This window comes from Oncorhynchus kisutch, linkage group LG29 (genome assembly GCF_002021735.2).
Source record: "Oncorhynchus kisutch isolate 150728-3 linkage group LG29, Okis_V2, whole genome shotgun sequence".
Classification (NCBI taxonomy): Eukaryota; Metazoa; Chordata; class Actinopteri; order Salmoniformes; family Salmonidae; genus Oncorhynchus; species Oncorhynchus kisutch.
The window spans coordinates 13928684-13950330 of record NC_034202.2 but is presented as its reverse complement, the minus strand read 5'-3'; the positions used below and the strand labels follow the sequence as shown (position 1 = coordinate 13950330).

The 21647-nt window shown below is 44.6% G+C and overlaps 1 protein-coding gene across 9 annotated transcripts in view; it reads left to right on the top strand.

The window, feature by feature from the left end:
* fcho2 (FCH and mu domain containing endocytic adaptor 2) overlaps positions 1-21647 on the top strand; it is a 101002-nt gene that overhangs the window by 70691 nt on the left and 8664 nt on the right. For 3 of the 9 annotated variants that reach the window (XM_031808838.1, XM_031808836.1, XM_031808837.1), the window contains 9 exons: positions 3542-4150; positions 4657-4769; positions 4987-5119; positions 5346-5432; positions 5669-5728; positions 6447-6558; positions 13840-13995; positions 14859-14991; positions 15254-15453. In XM_031808838.1, the coding sequence (XP_031664698.1) occupies positions 3542-4150; positions 4657-4769; positions 4987-5119; positions 5346-5432; positions 5669-5728; positions 6447-6558; positions 13840-13995; positions 14859-14991; positions 15254-15453 (1603 nt within the window). Of the gene's footprint in view, positions 1-3541; positions 4151-4656; positions 4770-4986; positions 5120-5345; positions 5433-5668; positions 5729-6446; positions 6559-13839; positions 13996-14858; positions 14992-15148; positions 15212-15253; positions 15454-21647 lie in introns of those variants that run through there. The other 6 variants (XM_031808842.1, XM_020466312.2, XM_031808839.1 and 3 more) reach the window with 5 other exon arrangements.

Sequence of the window (21647 nt, the reverse complement as noted above, 5' to 3'; positions counted from 1 at the left end):
TTATTTAATATTTGTATTTTTTTTAAATACTTTTTACCCCCTTTTTCTCCCCAATTTCGTGGTATTAAATTGGTAGTTAGTCTTGTCTCATCGCTGCAACTCCCGTATGGACTCGGGAGAGGTGAAGGTCGAGAGCCGTGCGTCCCCCGAAACACAACCCAACCAAGCCGCATTGCTTCCTTGACACAATGCCCACTTAACCCGGAAGCCAGCCGCACCAATGTGTTGGAGGAAACACCGTACACATGGCGACCGTGTCAGCGTGCACTGCGCCCGGCCTCCCACAGGAGTCGCTAGTTCGCGATGGGACATGGACATCTCTGCCGGCCAAACCCTCCTCGAACCCGGACGAAGCTGGGCCAATTGTGCGCCGCTGCATGGGTCTCCCAGTTGCGGCCGGCTGCTACAGAGCCTGGACTCGAACCCAGAATCTCTAGTGGCACAGCTAGCACTGCGATGCAGTGCCTTAGACCATTGCGCCACTCAGGAGGCCCTTGTATATATTTTTTTATGAACTCAGTCGGGGTCTGAACTTATTAGAATAGTAGAATGCACAACGTGCATTTAAAAAATGTGCTTGTGCATCAGCAGTTTTTCTCTTGTAATGTCAGTCACTAACAGTCACTCAATTAGCCATGTCAGCTAACAAGTGTTAGATTAGTAAGTTAGTCTAGCCAGTTAGTCTAGAAATGATATCTGATACCCACCGGGCATGTAGGGCATATGCCCAGGAGCCCTGACCCCCAGGGTGCCCCCATTTTGATTTTGGCAAAATGTGTGGAATTGCAGGAATTTATCTTTAAAACTGCAAAGATATCTCTCCACCCCATGGCAAAATGAGTAGAATTGCATGAAACGTGCTTTAAAACAACACATTTTTCTGCAAGCCCCAAGGCAAAATGTGTAGAATTGCATGAAACGTGCTTTAAAACAACACATTTTTCTGCAAGCCCCAAGGCAAAATGTGTAGAATTGCAAGAAATTAACTTTAAAACAAAAATGTTTCTCTCTGCTGTCAAGAAGGGAGTCACTATATATATTTTGTGTTAAAAATGTTTTTAGACCTTTCATTATAGGGAATTTTGTGTAGGTGGGTGAGATCTAAAACATATATTTAATCAATATTTAATCCATTTTGAATTCGGGCTGTAACACAACAAAATGTGGAATAAGTGAAGGAGAATCTGTACATTCAGAAGGCACTGTATAGGGAGGAATGGTCTATGATCCCTCCCAATATGTTCTCCAATCTTACAAAACATTTTAGAAAAGAGCTTAGTCCTCACAAGGGGAGGGTGCCGGAGTATTGAAAACAGGGGTGCCAATAATGTTTATCCATATCTTTTTTTTAAAATATTTTTCATTACTTGTTTTAACAAAATCAAATTTTCTCAGCAATTGTATTAGTATAAAATAATATCATTAAAAACGTATGTTTTCCACATAATATAGCTCAGTATTTGTTGATTTGATTTGTCTTTTTTTTCAAATTTATTTTTGCTCATTTATCGAGGGTGCCAATCATTTAGGTCATGTTTTCACTATCATCTCAGACTACTACTGATACAGACATAACCCCACACAGCTCCACAGGTAGGCCAGGCAGTCTCCTGCAGAGCTCAACAACATTAGGAAGCTCCTACTGTGTACACATTACACATTGACATCAGTCTTCCTCATACATATCTTATGTTGACAGGGAACTCGCCAGTGCTCATGTTTTGTGTACTGTTTATTGGTTATGAGTTTTTAATAGATTTAATAGATTTAATAGATTTTTTATTTGTTTAAAATTTCACTTAAAGGTGTCATGTGAGGAGGTTTTGTTCATACCTTTATTTTGTGGTGTATTTCATTTTACAGATTTTTTGTGTGGAATTCTTGTCATACATTTGAAGACAGCCAAATGCATACTAATCAAAACTAAGTACAACCCCCCCCCCCCCCTCACACACACATGTATGTTTACTTTATTTTGCATCTCATTTACATCCCACTTTTTCTCGTTCACTCTGTCCTGCCTCACTCCAGTACAGATATGTGAGAACCTGTTTTTTAGTGGCAAGGTTTATGTGGTGTGACTATCAAAACCGTGTGTGTAACTAGGGCTGTTACAGTGACCGTATTACCACTGGCGGTCACGAGTCATGATGGCAGTCAAATTCCACATGACCTTTTAGTCATGTTTAGGAAGACCACCAAAAATTCTGAAATTTGCATCCACCAACTACAACATTTTCCGTCAAGATCTTGTTGTCAATCTTCAAGAGGCGGGTGGACAAACAAAAACCCACATTCTGTCAAACTCCAAGCATTAATTATGCAAGAATGGGCTGCCATCAATGTGGCCCAGAAGTTAATTTACAGCATGCCAGGGCAGATTGCAGAGGTCTTGAAAAAGAAGGGTCAATACTGCAATTATTGACTCTTTGCATCAACTTCATTAATTGTCAATAAAAGCCTTTGACGCTTATGAAATGCTTGTAATTATACTTCAGTATTCCATAGTAACATCTGACAAAAATATCTAAAGATGAAGCAGCAAACCTTGTGGAAATTAATATTTGTGTCATTCTCAAAACTTTTGGCCACGACTGTACACTACGGTTCAAAAGTTTCAGGTTACTTAGAAATGTCCTTGTTTTTGATAGAAAAGCTCATTTGATTTGTCCAGATCTTCTGTTTCTTTGCAGTTTCTCACATGGAATAATTTCTCAGAAAAATTATAGACTGATGAGTTTCAGAAGAAAGTTCTTTGTTTCTGGCCATTTTGAGCCTCTAATCGAACCCACAAATGCTGATGCTCCAGATACTCAACTAGTCTAAAGAAGGCAGGTTTTATTGCTTCTTTAATCAGAACTACAGTTTTCAGCTGTGCTAATGTAATTGCAAAAGGGTTTTCTAATGATCAATTAGCCTTTTTAAATGATACACTTTGATAAGCTAACACAGTGTGCCATTGGAACACAGGAGTGATGGTTGCTGATTATGGGCTCCTGTACGCCTATGTAGATATTCCATAAAAATCTAGCTACAATAGTCATTTACAACATTAACAATGTCTACACTGTATTTCTGATCAATTTGATGTTATTTTAATGGACAAAAATATAGTGTGTGTTTGTTTCTCAACTCCTAATATTGAGCAAATTACAGTCACTGGAGTATCCGACATAGGCTTTGATAAAGCACCATTGCGACAAGTGTTGCTGGCTGCTGGTAAGCTCTCTTGACACATTTTTGACCAGTTAAACAGCTGCTATTAGTGAACATGTGTTTGGAGTCACCTTTCTAGCTAATAGGCTATGTTAGAGTTTACACTTCCTCTTTCAATTATAATGTGGGGTGGTCAAAATAATGAAAAACTATCTATCAAATCTATTCATTTTAAAATGTTTTACTTCTCCTTGTCATTATCATTCACCTGATTTAGGTAGGAATGTAAAGATGTTTTGCATGAATATCTTTGGTTCATTCTCCTTAATCTGTGGCATGTGTCTATCATTCTGCCCCACCCTGGACTCTCCTGCGCCCCTCACAGCTGAAGTGATATTACAACGAGAGCTCTCCTCTCCCCCACTGGCAGACAGCTTGCAGACCAAAGGAGAGGTCACCCCTCTCCCTCCCCTTGCCTCCACCACCACTAATACCTTCTCTCCATGGGAGGCCTCACCGGACGACCCCTTCCTGGCTCTGAAACCCATCCCAGCCCGAGCCCAGAGTGCCCCCATCACCCGGCAGGCTGAGCCCCTAGACCCCCAGGATCCAACCCCTGCAGCCACAGCCAGGCTCCCTCAGGGAGAGGACCAGTCAGCATTCTCCTGGTCCCAGAGCCAGTGGATAGCCTTCAACGATGACTTTGTGCCATTCCGACGCCAACAGAGTTGCAGTCCTGGTACAAGTACAGGCCCGGTCAGCCATGACCGGACCCAGTCAAACCCCTCTACCAGCAGGACCCAGTCTAACCCTCCTATTGACAGGGTCCAGTCTGGTAGGTCCATCCGTTTCTTCTCTGAGGACCCTGCTGACCCCTATAACAAGATGCCGCTGAGCAGTGGGGTTGTGGAGGACAGCGCCTCCTGTGTCTCGGAGGTGTTATCAGCACTGACAGAGGGGATGGTAGCCTCAGCAGCTAGCCAAACAAACAACGGTAACCTCTAGCATGCCATAAACAAATGTTTTTTTTTGTCTGAGTGAAGTTTTGACTTGAGTTTTTTTCCAACTTTTTAAAATTGTCTTTTCAGTTTGAAATGTCCAACTTTTCATAACAATGTTGTTCTTTTGATCTTATTTAGAATATTTTTTGGTTGAATAATACATTTGTATTTGTGTGTTTTTGTTTTGCGGGGCATATGCTTGTTTGCCTTTAGAGAATTGTTAACCCAAAGTTTTGTGAGCTATGTAAAAAATGTTATGTTTGTATTCTATGATTTGGAATTTGCATGTCGTGACCTCTGCATTTGATGCATGATTTTGCATTACTTTGAGAGATTCTGTTGACTAAGAAGTTTAAATTCACTGAACCTGTTTTTTCGAATTCCATCAGAAGTACATCACAAGTATTGCAGCATGGCGTTATCTTATCATACCGTAGCTCACTTCTGCTTTTAGTCTATGATTGACCCTCTCTACCCCCTCCTCCCCGTCCCTCTGCAGTACCTGCCCTGGCCAGACCCAATACTCCTCTAGCTGGAGCCCTGGTGCCTCCTCCACGACCCTCCTCCAGACCCAAACTACCCACAGGAAAACTCACAGGAATCACTGAAATTGTGAGTATCTCCAGCAGAGTATCTGCCCAGTATCTAACATATCTCTTTGTGCATTAGAGCATTGATTGATGAAACCATTCTCTATTAATTAATGATAGTGGACTACATTTATTTGGAGTTTTTCACTCTTGCTATATACAGTACCCTGTATGGGGTTAACGTGCCATATCCGTTACTATTGGTTAAATTTCCGGGTTTGTGTGGTCTATCCAACCAGGTGCGGCCGTTCAGCCCGCCAAAGACGTTGTCCAACGCCAGTCTTTCTCTGGCTGCTCCCCTCGCCCGGGCAGAGAGCTCCTCCTCCCTGTCCTCCACCGCCTCCCTCAGTGCCTCCAACACACCCACCGTGGGTAAGAACATGACCAAGCTCCATCACCTTCCCTTCTCTGTACCTCCTCCTTACAGTCTTCTCCTTTCACCTCCTCTACTGCGATTCACATTTCTTAACAACGTCCTTTCCTCTCAAACAATTCTCAGCTTGTTTCCTCTCCTCCACTCTCACCTGACCTAACCCCACTTCTTGTCTTTAAATCTTATTGGGCTTCTCTCCTTCCCTCACACCTCTCCTCCTCACAGGGTCTGAGCATACCTTTCGTCTCTCCCGCTCCTCTCCGGAACCAGAGTTCCTCCTTTCTCCCTCTCCTCTGTTTCTCCTCAGCCAAAGTGAGTCTCCTTTCTCCCACCTCCACCCTCACTGTCACTCCGTAAAGCACCTAATGCACACAGTGTGTCTTTAGGGTTTGTCACCCAATCCTGATTTCGTACACATGCTCACATTCACACCCAGGTGTGTTGGTTTGGAGCCCATTGCCCTGTGTCATCATCTCACCTCATCTCACCACGTTCTTGGGGGTTTTGGTTTCTTTCCTCTGTCTTTTCTTTTGTTGGGCCCTTTAAAGAGGATGATGGTTTCATTGGGAAGCTGCCCACCTTTGAGAAGCGCTGTGAAACGCCTGCAGGTAGGGTGTGTGGTCAAATAGCCCGGACACGCCTCTCTGTGTGTGACACACTAACAACGGCCACTCGGATTGGCTGTCTAATCTCTGTCTGTCTGCTTATGAAATGTATCTCTCTTCTCAACGCGTCTGTCAGCATACGCCCGTCTCTCACTGTGACCGTCCATGTAATCAACAAACCGTAAAGCATGGTTGTGTTCTGTTAAATAACAAATCATTTAAAGGCTGGAAGTTAATTGCAGTGTTTAACAGTTCTTACTCAAAGAATCCCAGACAGTAATTAATTCCAATGGTACATTTATAATAATTCTTAACAATACATCATATTTTACCCAAATCTAGAACATTTAATTCCTAGAGAGGTGTGATTTGTTTTGGCAATGTAATGTCTTGGGATTTTTTAAATGTACAATTCCTCTGAAATAATGGAATGATTATTAGCCTATTTTCCTTAATGATATAATTGAATGAATGACCTCATTATGTAGTAAATTAACTGTGTTCTTCAGGTTGTGTTGTCTGAATGAATGAGTGTGAGCCTTTCTCGTTTTGATCTCAAAGTTCAATTGAAAACTATACAATTCAGTCATAACAGTACACTCATTTGATCTTTCTTTATCTCTTTCCCTCTCTATCCCCCACAACTCCCTCTCCCTCCTCCTCTCTCTTTCTTTCTTTCTTTCTCTTTATCGCTCTCCCTTTCTATTTCTCCCTCTGTCAGGGACATCTCGCGGTCCCAGCCCGGTGACCCTGGCATCCCAGGATGCCTTGCCCATCGCTGTGGCCTTCACAGAGTCTGTTAATGCCTACTTCAAAGGAGCTGATCCCACTAAGTGAGTCTCACATGACCACCTACAGCACAGAGAGCTAGCCTGGGCCTAACACACACATCACCCAAGCACGAACACACACCCTGCACGCAAGTAAACACACACCTTGCACATACACACACACACACATATCACTGTACACACAAACGCGTACACACACTATGAACAACCATTGTTGCACTGCATTTACTGCTGCATATAGCTATTCAACTCGTCCATGCACATATGTTACATGAATATTAAAGTAAAAATTTGCTCCATACTTCACACACACACATGACGAGCCTGTCTGTCTGTGCGCCTGTCTGTCTGTGCGCCTGTCTGTCTGTGTGTCTGTCTGTATGCCTGTCTGTGTGTGTCTGTCTGTGTGTCTGTCTGTGCGTTTGTCTGTCTGTGCGTTTGTCTGTCTGTGTGTGCGCGCGTCTGTCTATGCGCCTGTCTGTTTGTCGGCCTGTGCGTCTGTCTGTGCGTCTGTCTGTCTGTGCGCCTGTCTGTGCATCTGTCGGTCTGTCTGTGCGCGCATCTGTCTGTCTGTGCGCGCGTCTGTCTGTCTGTCTGTCTGTGCGCCTGTCTGTCTGTGCGTCTGTCTGTGTGCGTGTGCGCCTGTCTGTCTGTGCGCCTGTCTGTCTGTGCGCCTGTCTGTCAGTGCGCCTGTCTGTCTGTGCGCCTGTCTGTCTGTGTGCCTGTCTGTCTCTGTGTGCGCGCGCGTCTGTCTGTCTGTCTGTGCGCCTGTCTGTCTGTGCGTCTGTCTGTGTGCGTGTGTGTCTGTCTGTGCGCCTGTCTGTGCGTCTGTCTCTGTCTGTGTGTGTGCCTGTCTGTCTGTGTGCCTGTCTGTCTGTGTGCCTGTCTGTCTGTGCGCCTGTCTGTCTGTGCGCCTGTCTGTCTGTGTGCCTGTCTGTCTGTGTGCGCATGTCTGTCTGTGTGCGTGTGTGTCTGTGCGCCTGTCTGTGCGTCTGTCTGTCTGTGCGCCTGTCTGTCTGTGCGCCTGTCTGTGCGTCTGTCTGTGCGTCTGTCTGTCTGTGCGCCTGTCTGTGCGCTTGTCTGTGCGCCTGTCTGTGCGCCTGTCTGTCTGTGTGCCTGTCCGTCTGTCTTTGCGTTTGTCTGTCTGTGTGTCTGTCTGTCTGTGCGCATGTCTGTCTGTGCGCCTGTCTGTCTGTGTGCCTGTCTGTGCGTGTGTCTGTCTGTGGGTTTGTCTGTCTGTGGGTTTGTCTGTCTGTGGGTTTGTCTGTCTGTGCGTTTGTCTGTCTGTGCGTTTGTCTGTCTGTGTGCGTCTGTGCCTGTCTGTGCATCTGTCTGTCTGTCTGTGCGCCTGTCTGTCTGTGCGCCTGTCTGTCTGTGTGCGTCTGTCTGCCTGTGCGTTTGTCTGTGTGCGTCTGTCTGCCTGTGCGTTTGTCTGTCTGCCTGTGTGTCTGTCTGTCTGTGTCCGTCTGTCTGTCTATGCGTCTGTCTGTCTGTGTGCGTCTGTGCGCCTGTCTGTCTGTGTGCGTCTGTGCGCCTTTCTGTCTGTGCGCGCGTCTGTCTGTGCTCCTCTCTGTATGTGCTCCTCTGTCTGTGTGCGTCTGTGTGCGTGTGCGTCTGTCTGTCTGCGCCTGTCTGTGCGTCTGTCTCTGTCTGTGTGTGCGCCTGTCTGTCTGTGTGCCTGTCTGTCTGTGTGCCTGTCTGTCTGTGTGCCTGTCTGTCTGTCTGTCTGTGTGCGTGTGCGTCTGTCTGTGTGCGTCTGTCTGTGTGCGTCTGTCTGTGTGCGTCTGTCTGTGTGCGTCTGTCTGTGTGCGTCTGTCTGTCTGTGTGCCTGTCTGTCTGTGTGCCTGTCTGTCTGCCTGTGCGTTTGCCTGTCTGCCTGTGCGTTTGTCTGCCTGTGCATTTGTCTGTCTGCCTGTGCGTTTGTCTGTCTGCCTGTGCGTTTGCCTGTCTGCCTGTGCGTTTGTCTGCCTGTGCATTTGTCTGTCTGCCTGTGCGTTTGTCTGTCTGCCTGTGCGTTTGTCTGCCTGTGTGTCTGTGCGTCTGTCTGTCTGACTGTGTGTTTGTCTGTCTTTGCGTTTGTCGGTCTTTGCGTTTGTCTGTCTTTGCATTTGTCTGTCTGTGTGTCTGTCTGTCTGTGCATTTGTCTGTCTGTGCGCCTGTCTGTCTGTCTGTGTGTCTGTCTGTGTGTCTGTCTGTGCGTTTGTCTGTCTGTGCGTTTGTCTGTCTGTGCGTTTGTCTGTCTGTGTGTTTGTCTGTCTGTGTGCGTCTTTGTGCGTGCACGCCTGTCTGTGCATCTGTCTGTCTGTGTGCCTGTCTGTCTGTGCGCCTGTCTGTCTGTGCGCCTGTCTGTCTGTGCACCTGTCTGTCTGCCTGTGCGTTTGTCTGTCTGCCTGTGTGTCTGTCTGTCTGTGTCCGTCTGTCTGTCTGTGCGTCTGTCTGTCTGACTGTGTGTCTGTCTGTCTGACTGTGTGTCTGTCTGTCTTTGCGTCTGTCTGTCTTTGCGTCTGTCTGTCTGTGCGTCTGTCTGACTGTGCGTTTGTCTGACTGTGCGTTTGTCTGTCTTTGCGTTTGTCTGTCTGTGCGTCTGTCTGTCTGTGCGTCTGTCTGTCTGTGCGTCTGTCTGTCTGGGCGTCTGTCTGTCTGTGCGTCTGTCTGTCTGACTGTGTGTCTGTCTGTCTGTGTCCGTCTGTCTGTCTGTCTGTGCGTCTCTGTCTGTGCGTCTGTCTGACTGTGCGTTTGTCTGACTGTGCGTTTGTCTGACTGTGCGTTTGTCTGTCTTTGCGTTTGTCTGTCTTTGCGTCTGTCTGTCTGTGCGTCTGTCTGTCTGTGCGTCTGTCTGTCTGTGCGTCTGTCTGTCTGTGCATCTGTCTGTCTGTGCGTCTGTCTGACTGTGTGTCTGTCTGACTGTGTGTCTGTCTGACTGTGTGTCTGTCTGTCTGTGCGTATGTCTGTGTCCGTCTGTCTGTCTGTCCGTCTGTCTGTGTGCGTCTGTTTGTGTGCATCTGTCTGTGTGCGTCTCTCTGTGCGTCTATGCGTGCAATGATTTTGGTTTAACCGATATTACTCTTTCATAGTGGATAACCCACATGGGGCAGATTATAGTCTGGGACATAGAAAACATACACCCTTTTATTGGTTAACTGCTGTTAGATTGCTGCTGTGCAAAATGATTCTTTTTGCAGGGATTAGCAAATGGAACATTTCATAAGCAGTGCAGTGGACACACAGGGCAGGGTTGGGGCTCGCACGTGGACCACACCACAGCAGACTGGGATGGGGCTAGACTACCGGGCCTTGTTTACATTTGGACTGAGGTAGCCTTGGCCTGAGTTGTACAGGGTCGGATTTAGACGTGGATGAGTTACATTTGGAGTTAAACGAGTGGACTAACTAAGACTGTGCACTGCCTTGGACTACAATTCCATTAAAGGTACAGTACTGTGATAGACTGGACTAGTGGGCAGATGTTTAACCCTTTGTGTTAACACTCTGCTGTGCCCCTCAGGTGCATAGTGAAGAGCACAGGTTTAACAATAGAACCGCTGGGCTTTTCAGCCTATAAGTACCCGCTAGGCTAGATAGAGAACGTTTCCGGGCGTCCTCTTTAGCATGCGCATCAGATGCATATCAACCCGCAGGCCAAATGATTTGCAATAAACATAAGCACCAATGCTTATGATCACGATTAGGTTATTATTGGAGTAAGGTGTGTTGGCGGGGGAAAACTGTGACACCAATCAGGCCCTCGATGACTGGAATTGCCCAAGACAAAGGAGATGATTGTGGACTACAGGAAAATGAGGACCGAGCACGCCCCCATTCTCATCGACGGGGCTGCAGTGGAGCAGGTTGAGAGCTTCGAGTTCCTTGGTGTCCACATCACCAACAAATTAACATGGTCCAAGCACACAAAGACAGTCGTGAAGAGGGCACGACAAAACCTATTCCCCCTCAGGAGACTGAAAAGATTTGTCATGGGTCCTCAGATCCTCAGAAGGTTCTACAGCTGCACCATCGAGAGCATCACTGCCTGGTTGCATCACTGCCTGGTATGGCAACTGCTCGGCCTCCGACCACAAGGCACTACAGAGGGTAGTGCGAACGGGGCCAAGCTTCCTGCCATCCAGGACCTCTATACCAGGTGGTGTCAGAAGAAGGCCCTAGAAATTGTCAAAGACTCCAGCCACCCTAGTCATAGACTGTTCTCTCTGCTACTGCACGACAAGCGGTACCCGAGCGGTCTAGGTCCAAGAGGCTTCTAAACAGCTTCTACCCCCAAGCCATAAGACTCCTGAACACCTAATCAAATGGCTACCCAGACTATTTGCATTGCCCCCCCCCTCCCCCTCTTTTACACCGCTGCTACTCTTTGTTGTTATCATCTATGCATAGTCACTTTAATAACTCTACCTACATGTACAGTTTAAGTCGGAAGTTTACATATACTTAGGTTGGTTAAAGCTATTTGTGGAGTGGTTTTTCAACTTTCGTTTTGACAAGTCGTTTAGGACATCTACTTTGTGCATGACACAAGTAATTTTTCCAACAATTGTTTACAGAAAGATTATTTCACTTATAATTCACTGTATCACAATTCCAGTGGGTCAGAAGTTCACATACACTAAGTTGACTGTTCCTTTAAACAGCTTGGGAAATTCCAGAAAATTATGTCATGGCTTTAGAAGCTTCTGATAGGCTAATTGACATCATTTGAGTCAATTGGTGGTGTACCTGTGGATGTATTTCAAGGTCTATCTTCAAACTCAGTGCCTCTTTGCTTTACATCATAGGAAAATCTAAAGAAATCAGCCAAGACCACAGAAAAACAATTGTAGACCTCCACAAGTCTGGTTCATCCTTGGGACCAATATCCAAACGCCTGAAGGTAACACGTTCATCTGTACAAACAATAGTATGCAAGTATAAACAGGGGACCACGCTGCCGTCATACCGCTCAGGAAGGAGACGCGTTCTGTCTCCCAGAGATGAACGTACTTTGGTTCGAAAAGGGCAAATCAATCCCAGAACAGCAGCAAAGGACCTTGTGAAGATGCTGGAGGAAACGGTGCAAACGAGTCTATATCCACAGTAAAACGAGTCCTATATTGACATAACCTGAAAGGCCACTCAGCAATGAAGAAGCTACTGCTCCAAAACCGCCATTAAAAAGCCAGAGTACAATTTGCAACTGCAAATGGGGACAAAGATTGTACTTTTTGGATAAATGTCCTCTGGTCTGATGAAAAAAAAAATAGAACTGTTTGGCCATAATGACCATCGTTATGTTTGGAGGACAAAGGGGGAGGCTTGCAAGCCGAAGAACACCATCCCAACCGGGAAGCACGGGGGTGGCAGCATCATGTTGTGGGGGTGCTTTGCTGCAGGAGGGACTGGTGCACTTCACAAAATTGATGGCATAATGAGGATGGAAAATTACGTGGATATATTGAAGCAACATCTCAAGACATCAGTCAGGTTAAAAAGTTAAAGCTTGGGTCTTGGGTCTAAAGCTTGGGACTAAATGGATCTTCTATATGGACAATGACCCCAAGCATACTTCCAGAGTTGTGGCAAAATGGCTTGAGGACAGCAAAGTCAAGGTATTGGAGTGGACATCACAAAGCCCTGACCTCAATCCTATAGAAAATGTTTGGGCAGAACTGAAAAAGCGTGTGTGAGCAAGGAGGCCGACAAACCTGTCTCAGTTACGCCAGCTCTGTCAGGAGTGGGCCAAAATTCACCCAACTTATTGTGGGAAGCTTGTGGAAGGCTACTGAAACTTTTGGCCGAAGTTAAACAATTTAAAGGCAATGCTACCAAATACTAAATGAGTCTATGTAAACTTCTGACCCACTGGGAATGTGAAATAAATAATACTCTACTATTTTTCTAAAATGTCACATTCTTAAAATAATGTGGTGATCCTAGCTGACCTAAGACAGGGAATTTTTACTTGGATTAAATGTCAGGAATTTAAATGTATTTGGCTAAGGTTTATGTAAACTTCTGACTTCAACTGTATGTACATATTACCTGAACTAACCGGTGCTGGTAGTCTCGCTATTGTTATTTTACTGCTGCTCTTTAATTACTTGTTACTTTTATTTCTTATTCTTATCCGTATTTCTTTAAACTGCGTTGTTGGTTAGGGATTCGTAAGTAACCATTTTATTGTACAACACCTGTTGTGTTCGGTGCATGTTAGTAATAAAATTTGATTTGCTAAATAGTGCATGAACAATTATAAAGGATGTGGAAATATATCCATGACAAGATATAAAACAATCGTTATTTGTTTGGATAGAGTCAAGGATAAGTTTTGTAACGTTCTACCAAGTCGTCGTGAAAAACGTATAGCTTATTTTCGTTCCCTACAATAAAACATTACAGTGTAATACATTTGATACATTTTAGTTGTAGATTTGATTGGCAATATAGTTATAGTAAGTAAAACAGTTAAGTTTCAGTCTCTTTTGACAATGTAGAAAGTAAAAGATAATATAACCAGGTGGTTGTCTCTCTCCGTCACCGATATGGAGTACAGCTCCGCTGGTATGTTTTGCGCAGAGGGCGGCAGCTCCCTACTCTGTTTGTTCAAGGTTCTGAGCAGGCTTGTCTTCTTTGCAATCAACTTGTCTGCCAGGGAAATTGATGTGAAGAAGTTGTCCGTTGTCACTGCCTTTGCCCATGTAACGCTCTGAGTCTCAAAACCACAGGCTCAAACAGTCGATCACCCGCTGGCCTGGATTCATCTTTCCCCAGATATGGAAAGCCATTGAGCAAGTACTTGGATTCGACATCGGCGGCCTACCAAAACTTGGGTCCAGTTTGTTGGCCATGTATTGGGTGAAATGGCACCGAGAATTGGTTTTGGAATAGTTGCTCATCAACAGTTTTATATTCTCTCCTGGCAATGCAGTTCTTCACACAACATTTCCAGGTGTCTGAGACGGCAGTGATCTTGGTCCGCCTGCACGCGTGTTTGGTATCCTCGCCATCAAAATGCAGGTGTCTCTCAATCTCTCTGAAGCGGTTGCGTGGCATGGTCTCTTGGGGAAAAAAAGTTAACCTCAAACCTATCAGATCAATTTGATATGAGTGCAATAAATGCTTTGAGTTCATGCATAGACATGTCCCACGTACTGTTTCCTTTTCTGTGCGCATCCGCGGCAGTATAATCTCTGATGTGCTGTAACATCCATGTCTCTTTGCGTGAGCTGTAGGGCCTGCTCTCTTTCTTTGCTGTTTTTCTCGTCTCCTCGGGTGTGGTGAAGATCACAGGTTTAACCCTTTACGTGCTGCTCTCCTTCACTCTCTATCTAGGTGCATAGTAAAGATCACTGGTGACATGACCCTGTCCTTCCCCATGGGTATCATCAAGGTGTTCACCAGTAACCCCTCCCCTGCCGTGCTCACCTTCAAACTGAAGAGCACGTCCAAACTGGAGCAGATCCTCCCCAACCAGACACTACTGTTCAGGTGAGTGGAGAAATGTCAACATTCTGATAATGTTTTGTTCACAGTTGATATGGTTAACATAAACATTCATACAATGTTTTAATGAACCTGATTGATGTGTGGTTACCATACAGGACCATAGAGAATCATTCAGCTATATCAGTAATGACCAGATTCCAATACAGGTGTGTGCACGTTTGGACCCAAAGAAAGGCTATAACACTGGTTGAACACCAGTGGACAAGACTGGAGCATGTCAGGGTGGCAGCCCATAGAGAGAGAGGTGATAGTGGTGGTGGTGGTGGTGGTGGTGGTGGTGGGGTAATGAGGGGAAACCTAGCTTGCGTCATTGAGGGGAAATTCTATTAGCATCGGTCATAAACCTGTCATTATCCTGACAGCGAGCTATTTTCCACCATTCCTCTTCAGACATCAGGTTCTCAACAGGCCATGTCTAGAGGAGTGTTACGTCAACTCTCAACAAGCGATAATATCACCTCTAAATTGAAGCTTCATGTTGTGTTTTCTCCAGCATAGCCACCATGTGTCTAGCCCTAGCCAACTTATTAGCAGTGAATCATCAGTGGAAAACAGACAGCCACCTGAGAGTCTCTTTGAAGAGTGGATTCCTTTTTTCCCCCCAAAGGAAAAGAAGATATTTTCTTCCCCGTTTTCTTTCTGTCCTTCTCGGTCTGCTTCATCTGGGTAACTCTGAGTCCACATGGCTGGACTAATTGAATCAAACGGAATTCATTTTTTAATAGCTGGGGGGCAATTAAAGGGTTTCCAAGCTATTGGAGCTCGGTGCAAGTGCGCATGCACACACAGAGCAATGAATACTTGAGTCTCTGATAATTTCCTGTGTGTGTGTGTGTGTTATCCAGTGATCCCTCGCAAAGTGACACTAATACCAAGGACTTTTGGTTCAACATGCAAGCTCTCACATCCTACCTCAGGAAAGCATCAGAGCAGAACCCTGCTGCATCCTACTACAATGTGGACATCCTCAAATACCAGGTTAGTCCCAGACTAAATTAAATACTCACTTTAGTATATTGAAAACCCCTACAGTATATACTCCAGAAGTAAAATAAGTTGTACTCAAAATGAAATGTTTATTACCATCAAATTTGTGTTTTCCTTCTGACCTTATGCTGCGTCACTGGGTGTACAGGTGTCCTCTAATGGGATCCAGTCAACCTCCCTCTGAACCTGGCAGTGTACTGGAAGTGCACCCCCGCTACCACTGACTTGATCTCTGACCTGTCCCTCTGTCTAGGTGTCCTCTAATGGGATCCAGTCCACCCCTCTGAACCTGGCAGTGTACTGGAAGTGTACCCCCACCACCACTGACCTGAGGCTGGACTACCGTTACAACCCAGAGTCCATGCTCTGCCCCGGCCCTCTTTCCAACGTACAGGTCCTAGTGCCTGTAGACGGAGAGGTCATCAACATGCAGTCCCTGCCCAATGCTGTCTGGTGAGAGAAATGACTAGAGAACATGTGGACAGCAGTACTATTTAGTTTATATATATTTTATTTTATTAACCCCTCCACACCTCTTCGGAGGACAAATATATTTTAGTTTTTTATACATACATTTTACATACAAATTTAGCATATACATTTTACATACAAATTTGACAGAAATGGTAAAGCAGTCACATAACAATAATACAATACCAAACATAAACTCTTTCATCTCAACCCTCAGCCATTCTCAGACCATCCCACCTATCACCATAGACTACCCTCGTTTGGTTTCCATGTGCTGTATATTTTTCATTGTGCTGTGATGTTTTACATAATTTTTTTAACCTTTTATAATCATGTGGGGCGGCAGGGTAGCCTAGTGGTTAGAGCGTTGGACTAGTAACCGGAAGGTTGCAAGTTCAAACCCCCCAGCTGACAAGGTACAAATCTGTCGTTCTGCCCCTGAACAGGCAGTTAACCCACTGTTCCTAGGCCGTCATTGAAAATAAGAATTTGTTCTTAACTGACTTGCCTGGTTAAATAAAAGTAAAAAAAAAAAAAGAAGTAGTATCCACATATTCAAATCAAATGTATTTATATAGCCCTTCGTAGATCAGCTGATATCTAAAAGCCCAAACAGCAAGCAATGCAGGTGTAGAAGCACGGTGGCTAGGAAAAACTCCCTAGAAAGGCCAAAACCTAGGCAGAAACCTAGAGAGGAACCAGGCTATGTGTGGCCAGTCCTCTTCTGGCTGTGCCGGGTGGAGATTATAACAGAACATGGCCAAGATGTTCAAATGTTCAAAATTGACCAGCATGGTTGAATAATAATAAGGCAGAACAGTTGAAACTGGAGCAGCAGCACGGTCAGGTGGACTGGGGACAGCAAGGAGTCATCATGTCAGGTAGTCCTGGGGCATGGTCCTAGGGCTCAGGTCCTCCGAGAGAGAGAAAGAAAGAGAGAATTAGAGAGAGCATATGTGGGGTGGCCAGTCCTCTTCTGGCTGTGCCGGGTGGAGATTATAACAGAACATGGCCAAGATGTTCAAATGTTCATAAATGACCAGCATGGTCGAATAATAATAATAAGGCAGAACACTTGAAACTGGAGCAGCAGCACAGCCAGGTGGACTGGGGACAGCAAGGAGTCATCATGTCAGGTAGTCCTGGGGCATGGTCCTAGGGCTCAGGTCCTCCGAGAGAGAGAAAGAAAGAGAGAAGGAGAGAATTAGAGAACGCACACTTAGATTCACACAGGACACCGAATAGGACAGGAGAAGTACTCCAGATATAACAAACTGACCCTAGCCCCCCGACACATAAACTACTGCAGCATAAATACTGGAGGCTGAGACAGGAGGGGTCAGGAGACACTTTGGCCCCATCCGAGGACACCCCCGAACAGGGCCAAACAAGAAGGATATAACCCCACCCACTTTGCCAAAGCACAGCCCCCACACCACTAGTGGGATATCTTCAACCACCAACTTACCATCCTGAGACAAGGCTGAGTATAGCCCACAAAGATCTCCGCCATGGCACAACCCAAGGGGGGCGCCAACCCAGACAGGATGACCACATCAGTGAATCAACCCACTCAGGTGACGCACCCCTTCCAGGGACAGCATGAGAGAGCCCCAGTAAGCCAGTGACTCAGCTCCTGTAATAGGGTTAGAGGCAGAGAATCCCGGTGGAAAGAGCAGAACCGGCCAGGCAGAGACAGCAAGGGCGGTTCATTGCTCCAGAGCCTTTCCGTTCACCTTCCCACTCCTGGGCCAGACTACACTCAATCACATAGTCGAGCATCTTTTCGTGACAAAATATCTTGTTTAAAATGGGAACGTTTTTTATCCATAAATTAAAAGAGCGCCCCCTATATCCAAGAAGTTAAGTCTTTACTGAAGACTCATCTCTTCAGTGGGTCATATGGCATATAATTGACAGCTTTGGAAAGAAAACACTCTGACGTTTCCAAAACTGCAAAGATATTGTCTGTGAGTGCCACAGAACTAATGCTACAGGCGAAACTTCAAACAGGAAGTGAGCCAGATTTGAGGCGCTGTGTTCCAATGTCTCCTAATATGGCTGTGAATGCGCCAGGAACGAGCCTACACTTTCTGTCGTTTCCCCAAGGTGTCTGCAGCATTGTGACGTATTTGTAGGCATATCATTGGAAGATTGACCATAAGAGACTACATTTACCAGTTGTCCGCCTGGTGTCCTCCATCGAAATTGGTGCGTAATCTCCAGCTGCATGTATTTTTCCATGTGATTCAGAGGAGAAACCAAACTTCCAAGAATGATATCATCGAATAGATATGTGAAAAACACCTTGAGGATTGATTCTAAACAACGTTTGCCATGTTTCTGTCGATATTATGGAGTTAATTTGGGAAAAAGTTTGGCGTTTTGATGACTGAATTTTCAGGTTTTTTTCTTAGCCAAACGTGATGAACAAAACGGAGCGATTTCTCCTACACAAATAATATTTTTGGAAAAACTGAACATTTACTATCTAACTGAGAGTCTCCTCATTGAAAACATCCGAAGTTCTTCAAAGGTAAATTATTTTATTTGAATGCGTCTCTTGTATTGGTGAAAATGTTGCCTGCTGAATGCTAGGCTTAATGCTATGCTAGCTATCAATACTCTTACACAAATGCTTGTTTTGCTATGGTTGAAAAGCATATTTTTAAAATCTGAGATGACAGTGTTGTTAACAAAAGGCTAAGCTTGAGAGCCAATATATTTATTTCATTTCATTTGTGATTTTCATGAATAGTTAACGTTGCGTTATGGTAATGAGCTTGAGGCTATAATTTCCTCATTTCGAGAGGTTAAAGGTTGAGACCGAGTTTGCGTCTCTGACATGGGTAGGCAGACCGTTCCATAAAAATGGAGCTCTATAGGAGAAAGCCCTGCCTCCAGCTGTTTGCTTAGAAATTCTAGGGACAATAAGGAGGCCTGCGTCTTGTGTAGCGTACGTGTAGGTATGTACGGCAGGACCAAATCAGAGAGATAGGTAGGATCAAGCCCATGTAATGCTTTGTAGGTTAGCAGTAAAACCTTGAAATCAGCCCTTGCTTTGACAGGAAGCCAGTGTAGAGAGGCTAGCACTGGAGTAATATGATCAAAAAAATGTTGGTTCTAGTCAGGATTCTAGCAGTCGTATTTAGCACCAACTGAAGTTTATTTAGTGCTTTATCCGGGTAGCCGGAAAGTAGAGCATTGCAGTAGTCTAACCTAGAAGTGACAAAAGCATGGATACATTTTTCTGCATAATTTTTGGACAGAAAGTTTCTGATTTTTGCAATGTTACGTAGATGGAAAAAAGCTGTCCTTGAAATGGTCTTGATATGTTCTTCAAAAGAGAGATCAGGGTCCAGAGTAACGCCGAGGTCCTTCACAGTTTTATTTGAGACGACTGTACAACCATTAAGATTAATTGTCAGATTCAACAGAAGATCTCTTTGTTTCTTGGGACCTAGAACAAGCATCTCTGTTTTGTCCGAGTTTAAAAGTAGAAAGTTTGTAGCCATCCACTTCCTTACGTCTGAAACACATGCTTCTAGCAAGGGCAATTTTGGGGCTTCACCATGTTTCATTGAAATGTACAGCTGTGTGTCATCCGCATAGCAGTGAAAGTTAACATTATGTTTTCGAATAACATCCTCAAGAGGTAAAATATATCGTGAAAACAATAGTGGTCCTAAAACGGAACCTTGAGGAACACTGAAATTTACAGTTGATTTGTCAGAGGACAAACCATTCACAGAGACAAACTGATATCTTTCCGACAGATAAGATCTAAACCAGGCCAGAACTTGTCCGTGTAGACCAATTTGGGTTTCCAATCTCTCCAAAAGAATGTGGTGATCGATGGTATCAAAAGCAGCACTAAGGTCTAGGAGCACGAGGACAGATGCAGAGCCTCTGTCCGATGCCATTAAAATGTAATTTACCACCTTCACAAGTGCCGTCTCAGTGCTATGATGGGGTCTAAAACCAGACTGAAGCATTTCGTATACATTGTTTGTCTTCAGGAAGGCTGCGCAACAGCCTTTTCTAAAATTTTTGAGAGGAACGGAAGATTCGATATAGGCCAATAGTTTTTTTATATTTTCTGGGTCATGGTTTGGCTTTTTCAAGAGAGGCTTTATTACTGCCACTTTTAGTGAGTTTGGTACACATCCGGTGGATAGAGAGCCGTTTATTATGTTCAACATAGGAGGGCCAAGCACAGGAAGCAGCTCTTTCAGTAGTTTAGTTGGAATAGGGTCCAGTATACAGCTTGAAGGATTAGAGGCCATGATTATTTTCTTCATTGTGTCAAGAGATATAGTACTAAAACACTTGAGCGTCTCTCTTGATCCTAGGTCCTGGGAGAGTTGTGCAGACTCAGGACAACTGAGCTTTGAAGGAATACGCAGATTTAAAGAGGAGTCCGTAATTTGCTTTCTAATAATCATAATCTTTTCCTCAAAGAAGTTAATGAATTTATCACTGCTAAAGTGAATGTCATCCTCTCTTGGGGAATGCTGCTTTTTAGTTAGCTTTGCGACAGTATCAAAGAGGAATTTCAGATTGTTCTTATTTTACTCAATTAACTTAGAAAAATAGGATGATCGAGCAGGAGCAAGGGCTCTTCGGTACTGCACGGTACTGTCTTTCCAAGCTAGTCGGAAGGCTTCCAGTTTGGTGTGGCGCCATTTCCGTTCCAGTTTTCTGGAAGCTTGCTTCAGAGCTCGGGTATTTTCTGTGTACCAGGGAGCTAGTTTCTTATGAGAAATGTTTTTAGTTTTTAGGGGTGCAACTGCATCTAGGGTATTGCGCAAGGTTAAATTGAGTTCCTCAGTTAGGTGGTTAACTGATTTTTGTCCTCAGGCGTCCTTGGGTAGACAGAGGGAATCTGGAAGGACATCAAGGAATCTTTGTGTTGTCTGTGAATTTATAGCACGACTTTTGATGTTCCTTGGTTGGGGTCTGAGCAGATTATTTGTTGCAATTGCAAACGTAATAAAATGGTGGTCCGATAGTCCAGGATTATGAGGAAAAACATTAAGATCCACAACATTTATTCCATGGGACAAAACTAGGTCCAGCGTATGACTGTGACAGTGAGTGGGTCCAGAGACATGTTGGACAAAACCCACTGAGTCGATGAAGGCTCCGAAAGCCTTTTGGAGTGGGTCCGTGGACTTTTCCATGTGAATTATTAAAGTCACCAAAGATTAGAATATTATCTGCTATGACTACAAGGTCCGATGGGAACTCAGTGAGGAATGCTGTATATGGCCCAGGAGGCCTGTAAAAACGTCTTTTTTTTTGTAAATTGAAATTTGATATCGTAAATGTTAGCAACACCTCCGCCTTTGCGGGATGCACGGGGGATATGGTCACTAGTGTAGCCAGGAGGTGAGGCCTCATTTAACACAGTAAATTCATCAGGCTTAAGCCATGTTTCAGTCAGGCCAATCACATCAAGATTATGATCAGTGATTAGTTCATTGACTATAATTGCCTTTGAAGTAAGGGATCTAACATTAAGTAGCCCTATTTTGAGATGATCATGATCTCTTTCAATAATGACAGGAATGGAGGTGGTCTTTATCCAAGTGAGATTGCTAAGGCGAACACCGCCATGTTTAGTTTTGCCCAACCTAGGTCGAGGCACAGACACGGTCTCAATGGTGATAGCTGAGCTGACTACACTGACTGTGCTAGTGGCAGACTCCACTATGCTGGCAGGCTGGCTAACAGCCTGCTGCCTGGCCTGCACCCTATTTCATTGTGGAGCTAGAGGATATATATATATTGTGAGCTAAAGTTGAAAACTTTTCCTACGAGTATTATTATATTATTTATTGACTGACGATGGCTTTCCAAATCGCCCAACAATGGTATATGTAAAGTTAATTTTAAGGGCATGTTGTGATTATTATTTTTTTTTACAATTCCTGAACCTGTGACCAGAAACAAGCTACATCGGGGCAATACCAGAATAAATGATGTATTGATTTTGTCTCTTCGCAGCAAAGTCTACAGAGCTGAGATAGTATACCCCAAATACAGTGAGTGCGAAAAAGTATTTGATCCCCTGCTGATTTTGTACGTTTGCCCACTGACAGAGAAATGATCCGTCTATAATTGTAATGGTAGGTTTATTTGAACAGTGAGAGACAGAATAACAACAAAAAAAT